Source organism: Ursus arctos, unplaced genomic scaffold (genome assembly GCF_023065955.2).
Source record: "Ursus arctos isolate Adak ecotype North America unplaced genomic scaffold, UrsArc2.0 scaffold_7, whole genome shotgun sequence".
Classification (NCBI taxonomy): Eukaryota; Metazoa; Chordata; class Mammalia; order Carnivora; family Ursidae; genus Ursus; species Ursus arctos.
Window position 1 is genome coordinate 55,058,144 of NW_026623089.1, and position 19,275 is coordinate 55,077,418.

A 19,275-nucleotide genomic window follows, 5' to 3' on the forward strand; every position below is an offset into this window, starting at 1 on the left:
AACTACAGAGCCAGCCACGTTGGGGGGGCGGGGGGAGTTGCTATGGGAAGAGCAATTCTGAAAGGGTTGAAGACAACAGCCTCATTTAAGATATAAAATAGAAGCAAGAAAATAAAATTTAATTTTCTCATTCCCCCTTCATACATCCCAGAGCTGCTTCTGGGAAAAATAAGATTTGAAAACTATAAAAATTGTTTTACGGATAAAAGGAAATATTATGGTAACTTTTTCCACATATGGATACTTAACACACAGAGCTGAACTTGGGATTTGAAAGCTGATATTAAAAGATCAAGTAATCAAAAATAACAAAATCAAAATTGCCACTAATTAAAGTGGTGTAAAAGAGACTGAAGTCTTATAAAATCTCACAATTAACCAATAACATAATTATAATTACACAGTCTTATTTTGACACCATAGATAAAAAGGAAAAATTCCTAGGCATTAAAAATACATGAAAGCTACGTTATCCTCTATTACTTTCTGTATGCATGAAGCATTTCATAACTAAAAATTTAAAAAGCAGACTTACTTTTCAACACAATCAAAACACTAAGATGGGGAGAGATCAGAAGGTATTTTTGAAAGTCTAGTTACAGCACATGCACAATAGGTTGAGTAATAAGCTACGGTACCTTAACAAGGCTGAGAGAGAATTCAGCACTAGGTTAACACCCAGTTTTTCACACTAGGACACGTCAAAAATGAACTAGTCTTACTAAAAGCCTCCAGAAAACTGTTGATGTCTTACATTTAACAAGCATATGACAAAGAGAAAAATTATCTGAGAAAAAAGTTTGTCCTTTTTTTTTTTTTTTTAAGATTTTATTTATTTATTTGACAGAGAGAGACAGCCAGCGAGAGAGGGAACACAAGCAGGGGGAGTGGGAGAAGAAGAAGCAGGCTCCTAGCAGAGGAGCCTGATGTGGGGCTCGATCCCAGGACTCTGGGATCACACCCTGAGCCGAAGGCAGACACTTAACAACTGAGCCACCCAGGCACCCCTAGAAGTTTGTCTTTTTTGTTTTCCTTTTAAAAGGAGTTGAAAGAAAAAGATTTCTCTACCCAAAGTCTTGCTTTTGAAGTTTTTATTGCAAGATGTGCATCTTCTGTCATTTCAAACAAAAGTCATAAAATTAAAATCTTTTTTTAAATTATTCACAAATTATAATCATTCTCCTGATATGTAAAAAGGAAACAAAATACATAATTGACAGGATGGTGAAGACTAGCAGATGGAGAGGGAATGAAAACTGTAAAGAAGGTTAGACAGACTCTTGCTGAAATTACAGAAGAGACATTTTGAAGCGAAAGACTACTCAGTTCTGGCGAAGACATCTTCAAGTGAGCATTCAGAATGAGATTTTCAGGATCAATATTAGACAATAATATAAAAGTTAAAACTCAGGAAGCCTTTAAATAACTAGACTCCAATATATATGACTATTAAAAGATTATGGCATTGTTTTTACAGTTTTCTACTTGCGGCCTAACCCTCATATAACCTTTAGGTTAATTTAAGATTTTTCATATAATTCATAAACCTGTACTGAACATCACCATCCAGCAAATACCATGTGGATATGTTAAAAGTCAACAAACTTTTTAGCCCTCACTGAAGAAATTTCACTCCTTCCAGTGGATGCAAAAAAATGCAACTCAAGGTGAATGGAAAGGGAGACTCTCGAAATTTACACAAGCAATGAAACAGCAAATTTTCATGCATAGATTACATTTATGCCCATTTCAGTGTTACAAAGCTTTACGATTTAGTTTATGTTTGACGAGTAACTTGAAAATAAATTGCTCTTAAACTAGTACAAAAGCTTATTAAAAGTAATTTTTAAAATAAGCCAAAGACTTTTAAGTCTTCTTGGCAAAGTATATTCAATTAAAGAAGACTTCCTTAACTCCCTGACTAGGCAAGGTCTCCCAAAACTTCCTTGTTAGATTTATCACAACTTATTTCCACGTTAAACAAATAGTTACACAAATAGATGTTTACCTCCCTCTAGATTGTAAGCTACAAGAGAGCAAGGGCTGTTTCAGTTTTGCTAGTGGCCCTTGGTACGCCTAAATAATTTGTTGCATGGGGGGAAAAAAGGCCCCAAGTTTAAGAATGAATATGCTTGTCTTTACTTTTCTGATTTTAATCAAATCAACACGCCTTCTGAGTCTAAAATGTATTTATTTTAAAAAACTTTTTTAAAAATAAACTTAGCTTCGTCTTCAGCCAAAAGTCTCAAGCAGTTTACTGAACCAGTGAGTTTTGGGAAAGCTGATAGTATCAGGAGAGCACACAGTAGGCGCTCAACGTATGCTTGCTAAACGAAACAAATACCATAAAGTGAGCCAAAAAAGATCCAATCTGGAGGAGATGGCCAACACACACAAAGTTAAACGCCTCGTGCCCACGCCTGTGCTTCCCACTAACTGGTTAGAGTACTCTGACTTCCCTCCCTTCTCTGTTCCCTAGGCCATTTCAACAGCCCAAAGTGTTAAGTTTCCAGAAAATGGCTTGGGGAAGGAAATGAGAGCCAGAGCTTAAACTGGCGGGCACAAAACCAGTGTCTTTTGAATTAAAGATGTCCCCACTTTAATGTCCTTTCCTTTTTCTCTCCCATTCTACAAGTGTCAACATCAAGGCTGAACTGGGGTCAAGATATCGCCGAATGTCACCACACAGAGATAAAACAAAACAAAAGCCCGGAGTTTATCAATCTCGTGACACACTGGAAGAGAGTGACCCAGTCCCTCCCCCCCACCCAGCCCGGAACTGGGGGACTCCCGGGTCACTCCACCTGAAGGGAAGCGAGGCTGTCCGGAAGGAGCGGAGGGACTGGCTACCTTGGAAGGGGAGGCGGCACTGAGCCCCCGCACAGGCGGGGTCCGAGTACCCAGCCAGGGCCCCCACAGCCTGTCGAGGAAAGCGGGCAGAGGCTCCGACAGGGCCAGGAGAGCGCGCCGCCGCCCGCAGGTGCTCGGGCCTCTACGAGACCGGGAAGAGGCGGCGCCGCCGCCCGCCCTTTCCCGATCCCGCGGCGGCCAGACAGGCCTACCCCGGCTCCCCGCCCTGCTCGCTGCCCGCCTCCTGCCGTTGCCCTCCGCTCCACCCGCGACACCGAGCCCGCTGTTGGCCGTTCCGCCCCGCGCTCTGCGGCCAAGGCTGGAGGCGAGCGCGCGGACCGCCGCGCACTCACCATTGTCAGCGCCGCCGCCGCCGCCGCGTCCCCACCACTTCACTCCTCTTCCCTCAGGAGAACTCCCAGTCCAGATTCCCTCCGCCCCAGCGCCCGTCACGTGACCTCGAGCCGCTGGCCGCACGTGACCCCTCCCTTCCTTTCCTCTCCTCCCCCTGCTCCAGTCCCCTCCCGGCCTCTTGCCCCGCCCCACTGGCCAGCCTGGCCCTTGAGGGGCGGCAGTTTGGAGGCGGGGCCTCGTGCTCCACCCTATAGCTGAGGGGGCGGGGCCACCGAGATGCCGTAAAGTGGGAGGGGCCTGAGTGGACGCAGGCTCCTCAGGCCTTCCTCGCCCTCTCTTCTGTCACGTGAGGGGCGGTTCGCTGACGGGCTTCTTTGCCACGGCCAATTCCTCTTCCCTGTGAAAGTTGGAGTAACTGGAAAAGGAGAAAGGAGGGAGGGTTTGTTCTGCAGGCTCTCTCTCCGGGTGGGTTACTGCGCCGCCGAGGCGAAGGGGCGCTCTTACCCGAGGCGCTACTTCCTTAGGCCTAGCAAGATACATGTTCTCTTAATCCAGGGAGGAGGCATTCTTTCATCTTTCTGGAACTCTGCCCGGCTCCGTCTCCCACTGAGAGCTGCTGGGCTTTGAGAACTTGCCAGCTCTATAGCCTCTGAAGAGCCCGCCAGTGGGAAAAATGTGAGAGTGCTACATCCGTTGCTTTGTAAAGTACACGGGTAGCTTGAGACCTAGCCACCTGAGCTGTGCTGTCCTGCCAGTACGTGAGGTGGGTGGGGGGCTTCCTAAAGCAGGTGGTGCAGCTAGCCAGTACTCTGGCTCTGACCGCATCCTGACATTGTGGTCTAAGTCTACAGGCCCTCCAGATGAATGGGATGCTGTGTTGGTTTTTAAAAGCAGTGTTGAACCAGCACAGTGTATACATGACCAAAGCAGAAAAAATGATCATCTGAACGCACCATCATAACAAAACAAAATCAAGTTTGTGAGACAGGGCCATAAAGCAAGTATAACATTTTAAAAGGCTTGAAATTAGAGCATGGTCTCTAACCACAATAAAATTCAACTACAGATAACAAAAAAAATCCACAAATTTATGGTAACTAAGCAACATAATTCTAAACCTCTATGTCAAAGAAGACATCAGTTGGAAACTTAAAAATAGTTTGAACTAAAAGAAAATTATAATAGAATTTATGGGATACAGCTGAAGTAGTAATTATAGGGAGATCTGTAGCTTCAAATGTATATATTTGAAAAGAAGAGTTTTAAAATCAGCCATTTAAGTTCACATCAGAAAGTAAAACCATACGAGCATGTGGAGGGGAGCAGGGGGTATATGGGAACTGTGCTTTCCACTCAACTTTGCTGTGAACTTAAAACTTCTCTAAAATGATTTAAAAAAAATTAAAAACCCTCACGTGGTTGTTTACATTATCTTCAACAAAGGCGCCATGACAAATCAATGGGGAAAGGACAGTCTTCTCAACAAATGAAGTTGGGAAAACTGGATTTCCACTTACAAAAGAATGGAATTGAACTCTTATCTTACATCGTATACAAAAATTCACTGAAAATGGGTTTAAGACCTAAAACTATAAAACTTGTAGGAGAAAACATAGGGGGAAATCTTTGGAATCGGCAATGATTTCAACAAAAATGACAGACATAACACGCAACAAAAGCAAAGACAGACAAATGGAACTGTATCAAAAACTTTTGCTCATCAAAGGACACAACAGAGTGGAAGGGAAACCTATGGAAATGGAGAAGATATTTGCAAATCATATATCTGGGAAGATATCCAGAATATATGTTACTCCTACAACTCAACATATATTCTTAATATCTAGAATATATGAAGAATGACTAGCACTCAATTACAAAAAATCAAATAACCCAGTTAAACAGTGGGCAAAGGACTTGAACAAAGTCCGAAGATGATCTACAAATGCCCAATAGCATGTGAAAAGATACTCAACATTCGGATAAATGCAAATCAAAACCACAAGGTAGCATCTCACACCTATTAGGATGGTTACTATAAACAAAAACAAAAACAAAAAATAACAAGTATGGGTGAGGATGTGGAGAAATTGGAAACTTTGTGCACTGTTGGGATTGCAATATGGTGAGCCCCCTATAGAAAACAGTATGGAGGTTCTTCAAAAAATTGAGAATAGAACTGTCATGACCCAGCAATCTCACTTCTGGCTATATATCCAAAAGAATTGAAAGTGGGTTTCAGAAATATTTGCATATTCACGTTCATGGCACATATGAACACTCACATTCATTCATAATAGGCAAGAGGTAGAAGGAGCCCAAATGTCCACAGACAGATAAATGGAATATTAATCCATCTTCAAAAGAAAGGAAATCCTGTCACACACTAGGACATAAATGAACCTTGAGGACACTGTGCTAAGTGAAATAGGCCAGTCACAAAAACACAAGTGCCATATGATTCCACTTATATGAGATATCTTAGACAAATTCATAGACACAGATAATAGAATGGTGGTTACCAGAAGCTGAGGGAAGGGGGAAAGAGGAGTTACTATTTAATGGATATAGAGTTTCAGATTTGCTAGATGGAAATGTTCTGGAGGTCTGTTTCACAGCAATGTGAATATACTTAACCGCTACCGAACTGTACACTTAAAAATCATTAAGATGATAAGTTTTATGTGTTCTTTACCACAGTAAAAAAAAATTAAATCCAGAGCAGAAAGAAGGAAGACAAAGATAAGGACAGAAGTCAATGGAATAGAAATAGGCAAGCAATAGAGAAGATCAAGTAATGCAATAGTTGGTTCTTTTAAAGATTAATAACGTTGATAAGCCCCTGGCAATACTAATCAAGAAAATAATAGAAAATGTAAATTAACAATATTAGGAATGGAAAAGAAGACATCACTTCAAAGCTTACAGACATCAAAAGGATCATAGGGAAATATATGAACAACTTTTATGCCAATAAGTTTGACAACATAGGGGAAATGGACACCTTCCATTAAAACAACTTTCTGAAGGGGCACCTGGATGGGTCAGTTGGTTAAGCATCTGGCTCTTGGTTTCTGCTCAGGTCGGACCTCATGGGTTGTGGGATCGATCCCCACGTTGGACTCCATGTTCAGCAGACAGTCTGCTTGAAGATTCTCTCCTCTGCCCCTCCCCCATTTGTGGGGATTTTCTCTCTCTCTCTCTCAAATAAATAAATGGATGTTTAAAAAAAACTTTCTAAAATTAACATAAGAGGAAATACAAAATCTGAACAGTCTTACATCAATGAAATTGAGCAGAAAATTTAAAATCTTCCCATCCCAAAACTCCTCTAGGCTACAGAATTCACTGTTGAGTTCTACCAAAATGTAAGGAAGAAATAATACCAAGCTATCTACACAAACTTTTTAAGAGAATATAGGAGGAGAGAACACTTGCCAACTCCTTTTCTGAGGCCAGAGTAACCCTGATACCAAAATCTGACAAGGACATTACAGGAAAGAAAACTGCATATCAATATTCTCCATTAACTTAGCTGCAAAAATCCTAAAAATCCTAAACCAAGTTTATAAAGCAGAAATTTCTGTAAAAACCATGACCTGTGGGTTGTCCCCACACTGTAGTTAAATGTGTTCCTTTGTGTACCTATAAAATTCCTATTTAGTGGAATGGGACAACGTCTTTATACATGCTTTAAAGTTCATCTCTGGGGGCACCTGGGTGGCTCAGTCAGTTAAGTGTCTGCCTTTGGCTCAGGTCATGATCCCAGGGTCCTGGGGTCAAGCCCCCGCATTGGGCTCCCTGCTCAGTTGGGAGCCTTCTCACTTTTCCTTTTCCTCTCTCTCTGCCACAACCTCTGATTGTGCATCCTCTCTCTCTGTCAAATAAATAAAATCTTCAAAAAAATAAAAAAATAAAGTTCATCTCTGTTATTGTTGATGCTCAAATCAGCATTAAAATATAAATACATATAACAAATATATTAATATTTATTTAAATATTAAATAAAAATAAAATAAATACATAAATATAAATATAAATTTTATATATATAAAATGTGTGTGTATACACACACACACACACACACACACACACAGAGTAACTGAGAGTATTTCCTGGAGCCAGATATTTAGATTCTGGGATCCAAACAGGGATCCAAGCATTTGTTCATTAAACATATACTTAATGAGTGCTCACTAAATGGCAGGTGTTGTTTTAGGCTGTGGAGATAGAGTCAATTAGAAAAGAAGACGAAGAAAAGGAAGAGGAGGAGGAAGAAGAAGAAGAGGAAGAGGAGGAGGAAGAAAGAGAAGGAGGGAATGGAGGCGGAGGAAGTTGTCCTTGTCCCCAAGGAGCTTATATTGTAGTGTAGGAAATGGTCAATAAACAAGTAATTAAATATAATATTTTGAATTAGAAGAAAGCACTAAAAAGAAATAAATATGGTGACATGAGTGGAGAAGAGCTATTTTTAGTTAGGGAGGTGGGAAAGTGACATTTAAACTGAAATCTGAAAGGAGAAGTCACCTATTAGAACTGAAGGAAGAGGTCCATCCCAGGCAGAACAGTGAATGCTAAGGTCCTGAGCTAGGAAAAAGCTTAGTTCTTTCCAGGAATGGAAAGACAGTGTAGCTGGAGCCTAGTGAATGACAGGGACAGTAAAACAGGATGAAGAGCAGTTAGAGAACAATTGAATATAATAAGGAGATCTGTAGATGTTGTTCTCCTCTCTAGATCCAAGGAGGATTGTAGGGTCACAATTTTAAAGCAGCATTTTCTGATTTAGCCTGTGCACATTCACCACCTTGCAGAGAACTGTCTTCTTCCATCTTCATTCCAACAGAGGACTCTGTTAATTCCCTTTGAATAGTCTCTCTTCACTACCAGATTTAGGGAAGGAACCAAAAGCTACAACTTCATCCCATACCTCTGACCAACTGCAATACCTAAAATCCAGTAAACCTGCAATAAATATTTTGACTTAATTTTTAAAAAAGATTTTATTAATTTTATTTGACACAGAGAGAGAGAGCACAGGCAGGGGGAGCAGCAGGCAGAGGGAGAGACAGAAGCTAAGCAGGACCCTGGAATCATGACCTGAGCTGAAGGCAGACGCTGAACCCACTGAGCCACCCAGGTGCCCCGGACTTAATTTTTAATTAGAGCTGTAGACCTACTTGGAGATCAACTAGTCCAACTCTTTTATTAGGATCAAAAGACTATACAATGGGTAAATGGAAAAGAGCTGATGTCCTGACTCCCACTCCTGTTCTCTTTAACTTCTAAGCTCCGCACTTGACAGTCAAAGCACATTTAATAAGTCAGATAGAACCTGGATGGGGTCCAGTGATTTCTAAATTTCTAAAAGCTATTTTAAAGCCGTATTAGGTATTAGTATATTATTCATAACAGTACTGACACTGATATTGTCATTTGAGTCATGAGAAGAAAATCATAAAAATGCAAGTCTTCATGAAATAAGACATTATTAATGAAAGAGGAAGACGATTTTTTTTTTTTTTACTTAGATTCGCCTGTCTTCTTGACTGCTGTTCTGGTTCCCACCTACTCTTGTCTGGGGGCCTAAATATCAACACATGGAAGAGAATAAATGAAAGAAAAGTAGCAGCAGCAAAGAAATACTGGTGAAGCCAAGTATGAGTAAGAGCTGGCAAAAAAAAAAAAAAAAAAAAAACCCTAGCGATGAAGGTCACGCCAGACACCAATTTATATTAATGACTTGCTCTGATCAAACCCAGTAACTGTACTATTGTAATAAATTCAAGGAGCAAAGGAACCATTGAGCAAGTTATTTATTTATTTATCTCCCTATCTACTTACTTGGCAAGCCAGAATGTGAAAGCTAGATGATAAGACGTACAGTGTTTTGCCAGGCAAGGACTGTGACATCTCTACATTTGCTCTTTGCAAGAAAAAAAAAGACGTGGGGGAAAATGTGACTAACCTACAAGCATTGACTTTCATAAGCAGACGTACCCGGTTTAGGTAAAAAAGTATTAGGTGAGAAGATAAATTGAGTGTTTTCTCTATCTACCAGGAACCACTTAGGAGAAAAATAGCTCTTTATTGAAATTTATGAGGACTAAAAAGTCATATTAATAACTGTGGCAGTGTAAAGGAGCAACTATTTGCAGAGTTAACAGCCAAAGCTAAGTAAAGAGAATCAAGTACAAATACACCAAAAGAATGAAAAAAATTAAAATTAATTTAAATTATGCTGGGCGTAAAAACACTTTTTTCCCCTCAACTTAGACGATAGATATATATTCTAAATAGAATGTATTTAAATATACTTATAGCATATATATGTAGAAAATAAATATGGAATATATAAATATGTTCTCCTTAACTTTAGCCAGTACAGTTGTGATCATGGTAAATACTCTCTATTTCCTTTTTTGAGTTGCCATCGTCAATGGCAAAGTGTTTCTCTCAAAACGTATAGTTCTTTTCTTGAGTGTGTTCGTACTTAATGTTTTATTTACTGTTCCCTTTTCCTTTTTTATTGAGATATGATTTACATAAGAGGAAATGTGCAAGCCTTCAGTGTACAGTTTGATCAGTTTTGACAAATGCAAACATTTGTTTAACCTACACCTCTCTCAAGGTATAGAATGCTGCCATCAAGCCCAGAAAACCTTCTTGTAACCTCTCCGTCAATCCTGTCTCCAAGAAGCAAACACTATTTTGATTTTTTTCAATATTGGTTAGCTTTGAGTGTTCTGTAATGTCACAGTAATGGAATCATACAATAAGTACTCTTTAAAAAGAAAAAAAGATAAAATCTTTAAAAAAAAAAAAAAAGAAAACATCCGGTAATCAACATATAAACATTTAAAATGTAGATTTTGGGGGCGCCTGGGTGGCTCAGTCATTAAGCATCTGCCTTCGGCTCAGGTCATGATCCCAGGGTTCAGGCTCCCTTCTTGGGGGGGGAGGGTGGCTTACTTCTCCCTCTCCCACTCCCCCTGCTTGTGTTCCCTTTCTCACTGTGTCTCTCTCTGTCAGATGAATAAAATCTTTAAAAATGTATAAAATAAATAAAATAAATAAATACAATGTAGATTTGTACATAAATCACTGAGGTAATTTCCTCTGTAACAAATCACGTACCAACTAGCCACATGATTGTGATAGTAAAGTTCCAAGTTTCTATGGACCAATGATAAACGATAGATCATACTATATCATTATAAGCTGGAAACATAACTGATAAGACTTAAGTCCAAAAATAATCATTGGTTTAGTGCAGTGGTTCTCAAGAAGAGGGGGTATTTCTCCCTAATGGGCATTTGCCAATATCTGGAGCCATTTTTGATGGTCAGGTCTGTAGGAGTGCTACTGAAATCAGAAACGCTGCTCAGCACCTTACAAGCACAGGGCAGCCCCTACAACAAAGACGGATCCTGTCCAAAATGTCAGTAATGCTAAAGCTGAGAAACCCTGGGTTAGTATAAACCTAAGAAGACAGAGTTCTGAAAGATCAATTGTATTAATATTTTAAGCCATGACTCCAATGATAAAACAGACTACTTGCTGAGGGAATGGAGACAAAAAGCTTTTGCAAAATCAATCATTGTCTTTGCTACCTTAGTTTTTTGTTTGTAATTATTATAGATTTGGGAAAATACCTATAATGTAAAATGTTTTATAGCTACTTATGTGTTTCCCCCTCTACATTGTGAGTACTGTTTTTTATAAGATTTTATTTATTTATTTATTTGGCCGGGGGGGGGGTGCAGAGAAGGAGAGGGAGGGAGAGAATTCAAACAGACTCCACGCCGAGCACAGAGCCTGACAAGGGGGCCAATCTCATGACCCTGAGATCCCGACCTGAGCTGAAATCAAGAGGCAGACGCTTAACCAACTGAGCCACCCAGGCGCCCTCATTGTGAGTACTCTTAACTGTTCATTCCTGGTGCCTTGATTCTTTGTAGGTTTTTGTTGATTGTATAATATGAGAAAAAGTGACCAAGAATTAATTACTCAAAAGTACAAATTAGAAGAAATCCTAATGCCTCCCCCTCCAAAAAGCCCCATAATTATGACAAATTATTGACAAATAGACCCCCAAAGGTAAAAGAGTAAGAGTTAGAAAAAAACCTACGTGGGTCCTACTTCCCTTATGTGCCTGAGAATATTTACTTCCACTTATCTACCTTCCTTTGTGTCAGGCAAAACTGACACATTCATTCTCATTCAATCTCTGTGAGACTCTAAACTCAAGGACAAAGGCTAACTTGTATGTCTTTGTTTCCTTCTGTATCTCCAGCCCCTAGCACAGTACCTGGCACGTAGGTGGAATCTTTAAAATAATCTTATGAAGTAGCTCTAACACATGTTTTCATGATTATAATTGTGTTAGTGGCTTACTACGTGCCAGGCACTGAACTAACCCTATATCATCTATTGCCTCATTTGATCTTTACCACAACCTTATGGGCAAATATTGTTAACGTATAATATAGATAATGATAATAACCTATGTTTATTGGGACACCTGGGTGGCTCATTCGGTTAAGCATCTGCTTTCAGCTCAGGTCATGATCCCAGGGTCCTGGGATCGAGTCCCACATCGGGCTCCTTGCTCGGTGGAGAGCCCTTGCTTCTCCCTCTGCCTGCCGCTCCCCCTGCTTGTGCTTTCTCACTGTCTCTCTCTCTCTCTCTCTCTGACAAATAAATAAATAAAACCTTTAAAAAAATTTTTAAATAAAAACTTGGAGCTACAAAAAAAGTCAACCTAGACTATATTCTTTCTTCAAATGTATAAAACATAACACTTAAATAGAAAACACAAAGCAGTATGTGTATTTTCTAAAACATGCCTTTTCCCCTCTGCTATACTAGTTACGAGAGCCAAAAAATAGGTCTCATGACAGTAACACCCTACTGAGCATAAAAACTCACCAAGTTCCTGTTAAATAATCACAGGTAGATTTATTAATGGAAAGATCCGGATATAACTTAACAACTGTCACCAAAAGTGAAGTGCTATAAAGATACTTTCTATGAGTTGGGTTCTATGAGAAGACCAAATTCACAGAGCAAGTTTATCAGGGGGTGTTCTTAGGATCAACAACTGTGCGGAATTGGAAACTACCTGAATGATAACAGCCATAGCTTAAAGTTCAGTAGGATTCTAATTATGTCCCCTGGTGAAGAAGTTTCCCCTAAGGAGCTGTAACATCTAAATCTGCAAAACACAGAGTTATAGGGATGGGAAGCACAAATTCCCCGAGTGGGTTTGATGTTAATTATGTCCTATCCTACTTCCACTTTTTGGTTCCTGGAACCATGTATTCTACATATGACAGACCCAGCACAATATCAAGTTTATTGATTTAGCACATATACTGTATCCTAGAAGTTGGTATCCCAACCTCAATGTATTGTATTGAAGGTGGTATCTTGGCTGTACCTTCAACAGGCTATCGTTCTATCGTGTTAGTGGCATTTAGGGGACATGATACATGATAGAACCAGTGGATCCCATCGTCATGTGCTACTGTGAATTCTTTGCCGTGAAGTGGGTCCTTTGGTTTGATGCAATCATGCTTGTGGATCAAGCGTTCTGTAAGCCCTTAGATATTGATGTTGCTGGAGGCCCTGTGGGTAAGAAAGGCAAATCCATACCTAGAATACATGTCTGTTCCTATTAGAACAAATCTCTAGCCCCCCTGGATGGAAGGGGCCTAAGATAGTCAACTTGCCACAGAGGTCTCCTTGAAGAATGGGGCCCTAGCAGTGACACAGCATGAGCTCAGCTGGTAGCAGATGGGACGCTTGGCAGCTTCAGGAGCTCGATCAGCCTTGGTCGGTGGGAGCCCACGCACACCCTCTGTCCCGGCCGTTATGGCTACTCCTTCGTGAATTTATTGTGCCAGCATTAGAGTGGCTGATGACAGAAGCTGACTGACATCTGCCCAAGCCATTTAGCTACCTGATTGTTTAATGCTTCTTCTGTGATGAATGCTTCTGATGGGCACTACCATTTGATAACAAAGATTTTCACACTCTGTATCTGATTTTAAGCCATTCACATGCCTTTACCCCAGACTTCTCAATCCCCACTATACAATCTTCCTGTTTTAGGCCCCTGATCAGAACACTCACCACCACCCATGAAACTGTAAATATTCTAATCTTAGGCTACTTCTCTTTCCACACGGAGTAAATAACCAGGTACACTACCCAAAGCTCTGCCCGCAGGGAGCATTTCCTCTCACAGCTATTTTATTTTATTATATCATAATGACTTTCAATACATACATATTTTTTAAGATTTTATTAGTAAGTAATCTTTTCATCCAATGTCAGGCTCCGACTTACAACCCTGAGATCAAGAGATCATGTTCTACCAACTGAGCCAGCCAGGCACCCCAACAATACATATATTTTTAATTGAAGTACAGTTTACATACAATATTATATTAGTTTCAAGTGTATGACATACCAGTTCAACATTTGTATGTATGATGAAATCCTCACTGCAATAAATGTAGTTATCATCTGTCACCTTACAAAGTTATTACAATGTTATTGATTATATTCCCTACCCTGTACTTTATATCCGTGTGAATTATTTGTTTTATAACTGGAAGTGTGTTCTTCTTAATCCCTTTCACCTATTTCACCCATCCCTTCACCCCTTTCCCTTTGGCAACCACCAGTTTGTTCTCTGTATTTACATCTGTTTCTGTTTTGTTTTGTTTTTAGATTCCACATGCAAGTGATATCATACAGTATTTGTCTTTCTCTAACTTATTTCACTTAGCATAATACCCTTTAGGTCCATCCATGTTGTTGCAAATGGCAAGATTTCTTTCTTTCTTTCTTTCTTTCTTTCTTTCTTTCTTATGTATTTTAGGGGCACGTGGGTGGCTCAGTCGGTTAAGCATCTACCTTCAGCTCAGGTCATGATCCCAGGGGTCCTGGGTTGGAGCCCCACGTCAAGCTCCCTGCTCAGCAGGGAATCTGCTTCTCCCTCTCCCTCTGCCCCTACTCATGCTCTCTCTCTCACCCCCTCTCTCTCAAATAAATAAATAAAATCTTTTTTAAAAGGGATTTTGTTTATTTGAGAGGGAGAGAGCACACACAAGTGGGGAAGAGACAGAGGGAGAAGGAGAGAAAGAGAATCCCAAGCAGACTCCCCACTGAGCGTGGAGCCTGACATGGGGCTTGATCCCACAACCCTGAGATCACAACCTGAGGCCAAAACCCAGAGAGAGATGCTCAACTGACTGAGCTACCCAGGCGCCCCAGGCCTGCATTCCTTTTTACAACTGGGTAATAGTCTACTGTGTGCATGTGTGTGTGTGTGTGTGTGACTTGCTAGTTGGTGTTGACACACACACACCACCCCCCAAGCGCACAACTGGATGCAGAACCCTTACGAACTACCTTACCACTAGAGATGACGTTTCCGTAACTCTTTGCCCACCAAGCTCCCCTGGATTCCATTCTGACCTTGTTGCCTATGGTGTAATTGCACTGCCTGGCTTCTGATGGTTGAGCACTACCACGTGGCCTCTATTATTTTGTTATCTTCTCATTCCCATTGAGATTAGTGAGCTCAGTCCTATAAGCAACACCTGTGCCATTAACACTGCCCTTCAGAGGAGAGCGACTACCGATAGCTCACACATGTTGTCTGTCTCACCAGCCTATTCTTTATTGCTTTGGCCTCCTGCAGAACAAAGTCATCTGGTGACTTTTCAAGGCTTACAGTCTGTCCATGTAACATGCTCATTTCCTCCAACCTTTTCATGCTTCTTCCACCGCCCGCCATGACAGTTGCAGCATTTCTACTCCACTTGAGAAGGGTCGTCACTTTCTTCCAGCTTCTGAGAGCCTTTGTAGCAGTGCATCAACACCTTCTGGAGTTCTTGCTGGGGTGTTAAAACCTGGATCCCAGAACAGTACTTCTAGATTGGTAAACACTACTTTATCCTACGTTATGTTTTACTTCTATCCCATCATCTAGCACTCTTGGAATTAAGTCCCATATTCACGGTCTCAGCTGCTCAATTACATGATGGCTGGGTTCTGCAGAACCTTCAGAGTATACTACCTTTCTTTCTTGCAGGCCTGATGTTTCCCCGTTCATTTTTTTGTAACCTTCATTATTGACCTCATGGCTAGGAGGGAAGTTGAGGATAGACCTTGAGGGCCCATCCATGTGGTATTGAGGGCACATGCCTCTTAATCATCTTCAAGTCAGAGGAAAGCATTAGTTCTTAAGGAGTGAGCCTCTTCTTAAGTTCAGAGGGCTTGAGGGAATCTGGGGCATCAAGATCTGAATGTATCAACCTAGATGTCTTCTCTCCGGGTCCCATTTTCTCCTAATCAGGGCCCTGACTTTACATAACAGGCTTGGCTAGGTCGACAATTTAACATTCTTGAACTCTGCTAGTCTTCGGACTACATCACGGGCCTGGTTCTCAGCTTCTTCTACCCTTCTACTGCGGAAGAGAGTTTCTCAATACAAGCATAACCACCCTATTGTGCTTCACTTTCTTGCAATTTGCAGGTATTGTGTTTTTTAGAAATTGCTTTGTGGCAACCCTGCACTGAACAGGTCTATTGGCACCATTTTTCAACAGTGTTTGCTCACTCTGTATCTCTGTGTCGCATTTTGGTAATTCTCACAATATTTTCATTATTATTGTATTTGTTATGGTGATCTGTGATCAGTGATCTTTGATGTTACTATTCTAATTGTCTTGGGGTATCATAAATTGCACATATAAAAGATGGCAAACTTAATCAATAAATGTTGTGTGGGGGCGCCTGGGTGGCACAGCGGTTAAGCGTCTGCCTTCGGCTCAGGGCATGATCCCGGCATTATGGGATCAAGCCCCACGTCAGGCTCCTCCGCTATGAGCCTGCTTCTTCCTCTCCCACTCCCCCTGCTTGTGTTCCCTCTCTCGCTGGCTGTCTCTATCTCTGTCGAATAAATAAATAAAATCTTAAAAATAAATAAATAAATAAATAAATAAATAAATAAATAAATAAATAAATGTTGTGTGTATTCTGACTGCTCCACCCACCAGGCTATTCCTTGTCTCTCTGCCTCCTCCAGCTTCCCTATACACTGAGACACAGCAATATTGAAATTAGGCCAGTTAACAACCCTACAATGGCCTCGAAGCATTCAAGTGAAAGAAAGAGGTGCATGTCTCTCACTTTAGATCAAAAGCTAGAAATGATTAAGCTTAGTGAGGAAGGCATGTTGAAAACCTGGGTGGGCTGAAAGCTAGGCCTCTTGCACCAAACAGTTAGCCAAGCTGTGAATACAAGGGGAAAGTTCTTGAAGGAAACGGAAAGTGGTACTCTAGTGAACACATGAATGATAAGAAAGCAAAATAGCCTTATGCCAATATGGAGAAAGTTTGAGTGGTCTGGATAGATCAAACCAGCCACAACATTCCCTTCAGCCAAAACCCAGTCCAGAGCAAGGCCCTGACTCTCTTCAATTCTGTGAAGACCAGAGAGGGGAGGAAGCTGCAGAAGAAAAGTCTGAAGCTAGCAGAGGTTGGTTCTTGAGGTTTAAGGAAAGAAACTGTCTCTATAACATAGAAATGCAAGGTGAGGGGGCTCCTGGGTGGCTCAGTCAGTTAAGCGTCCAACTCTTGATTTCGGTTCAAGGGTTGTGAGATTGAGCCCCAAGTCAGGCTCATGCACTGGGCATGGAGCCTGCTTAAGACTCTCTCTCTCTCTCAAAGAAAAAAAAAGTACAAGGTAAGGCAGCAAGTGCTGATGTAGACGCTACAGCAGTTTCTCCAGAAGATCCAGCTGAGATCATTCTGCTACACTCAATAACAGATTTTCAGTATAAAGAAAACAGCCTTCTACTGGAAGAAGATGCCATCTAGGACTTCCACAACCAGAGCAAAGTCAATGCCTGGCTCAAAGCTTCACAGCACCGACTGATTCTTTTGTTAGGGGTGAATGCACCTGGTGGCTTTCATTTGAAGCCAGTGCTCATTTACCATTCCAAAAGTCCTAGTGCCCTTAAAAATTATGTTAAACGTACTCTGCCTATGCTCTGTGTATGGAACAAAGCTTAAATGATACCACATCTGTTCACAACATGGTTTAGTAAATATTTTAAGCTCACTGTTGAGACCTACTTGCTTAGAAAAAAAATATTTCAAAATGTGATTGCTCATTGACAAGGCAGTGGGTCACCCAAGAGCTCTGGAGGAGATGTACGAGGTTCATGTTATTTTTATGCATCACACAACATCCATCCCACAGACCTGGATCAAGGAGTCATTTACACTTGAAAGTCCTATTATTTAAACAAATATATTTCTTAAGGCTTTAGCTGCCATAGATAGTGATCCTCTGATGAATCTGCACAAAGTAAATGGAAAACCTTCTGGAAAGGATTCACCATTCTAGATGCCATTAAGAACATTCATGATTCATAGGAAGTGGTCAAAATGTCAACCTAAATAGGGCGGGATGTGGAAGAAGTTGATTCTGACCCTCATGGATGACTTTCAGGGGCTGGAGACGTCAGTGGAGGAACTAACTGCAGACGTGGCAGAAACAGCAAGAGAACTAGAACGAGAAGCAGAGCCTGGAGCTGGGCCTGCGTGGCTGCAATCTCATGGCCAAACTTGAACAGTCGAGGAGCTGCTTCTTATGCATCAGCAAAGCAAGTGGTTTCTGGAGATGGAGTTTGCTCCTGGTGGAGACGGCTGAAGTGACAACAAGGGATTTAGATTATTCCATCCACTCAGTTCATAAAGCAGGGGCAGGGCTGGAGAGGATGACTCCAGTTTCGAAAGAAGTTCTGCTATCCAACAGCATCACGTGCTACAGAGACATCGTCCATGAAAGGAGGAGTCCATCGATGTGGCAAAATTGTCTTCTTTTAAGAAATTGCGGCAGTCGCCCCAACCTTCAGCAACCACCACCCTGATCGGTCAGCAGGCATCAGCATCGAGGCAAGACACCTCACTAGCAAAAGGATTATGATTCACTGAAAGAGGATGGATAGCACTTTTTAGTAATGAAATATTTTTAAATTAAGGTATGTACATTGTTTCTGTAGACACAACGTTATAGCATCCTTAATAGACTAGGGTATAAACATAACTCTTATATGGAATGGGAAGCCAAAAAATTCATTTGACTCACTTTATTGCACTATTCACTTTAGGGTGGTGGTCTGGAACCGACCCTGCAGGGTCTCTGAGGCATGCCGGAAAGCTGTGGGGGGCAGGGGGGAATGCATGGCAGAAGGAGAGGGAGAAGCAGACTCCCCGTTGAGCAGAGAGCCCGAACTGGGGCTCAATCCCAGGACCCCAAGATCATGACCTGAGCCAAAGGCAGACACTTAACTGACTGAGCCACGCAGGTGCCCCCAAACCCCATTTTCGCATCTGCCTTCTACCCCTCCTGGCACCAACTGTCACAGGTTGGATTCTCCACGGAGCGATGCAGGAAGTTTCTAAGGGAGCACTCTCAGGATAGGATATCTGGAAGGGGAATGGAAGGAAGCAAGACTAAGTAGAGGAAGAAACTGCACTGCAAAGCGGTCCCAAGGAAGCGTTGGCTGACCTGTCAGGGAGCTCGAAATCTGCGATGGCCCTTCTGCATTACCCCAAGTTCGGGGGAAGTGCCTGGCATTCATACATTCACACGAACCAGTCATCAGATGCAGGCTGCCCTGGGAAAGGGTGTGGCCTTGGACAAGGTGGCTCTTTTCAGCAGAGATTGATTTAAGTCCTCCGTTCTGAAGAGGTGATCTGGACAGTGCAGAACAGGATTCATGACAATGATGCCGACAAGCTTTTCAGAGCTCAGGGGAACAGAGATGGGAAAAGCCTTCAAGAAGAGGAAGTGCTTGGACAGGAATAAGCATCTTTCTCTACCATAATTGTTTGATTTGCTAGTGAATAGGATTTGATTCTAGTTACAAAATTTGCTTTGTAAAAAAATCTTACAGATATTTTGTTGTTAAGACTTCTAGAAACATCTGAACAAAAATAAATATTTACTGAGTTTAGAACAAGAGATCCCAGACAGCTTAACACA

The 19,275-nt window shown here is 41.4% G+C and overlaps 1 protein-coding gene across 1 annotated transcript in view; it reads right to left on the reverse strand.

Annotated features, from left to right (window-relative positions):
• The window catches only part of VPS26A (VPS26 retromer complex component A), a 36,286-nt gene extending 32,957 nt beyond the window's left edge, over nucleotides 1-3,329 (reverse strand). The window contains exon 1 of the mRNA XM_026504357.4: nucleotides 3,204-3,329. Coding sequence (XP_026360142.1) covers nucleotides 3,204-3,206 — 3 coding nt within the window. The 5' untranslated portion in view covers nucleotides 3,207-3,329. The remainder of the gene's footprint in view (nucleotides 1-3,203) is intronic.
• Between the last annotated feature and the right edge of the window lie 15,946 nt (nucleotides 3,330-19,275).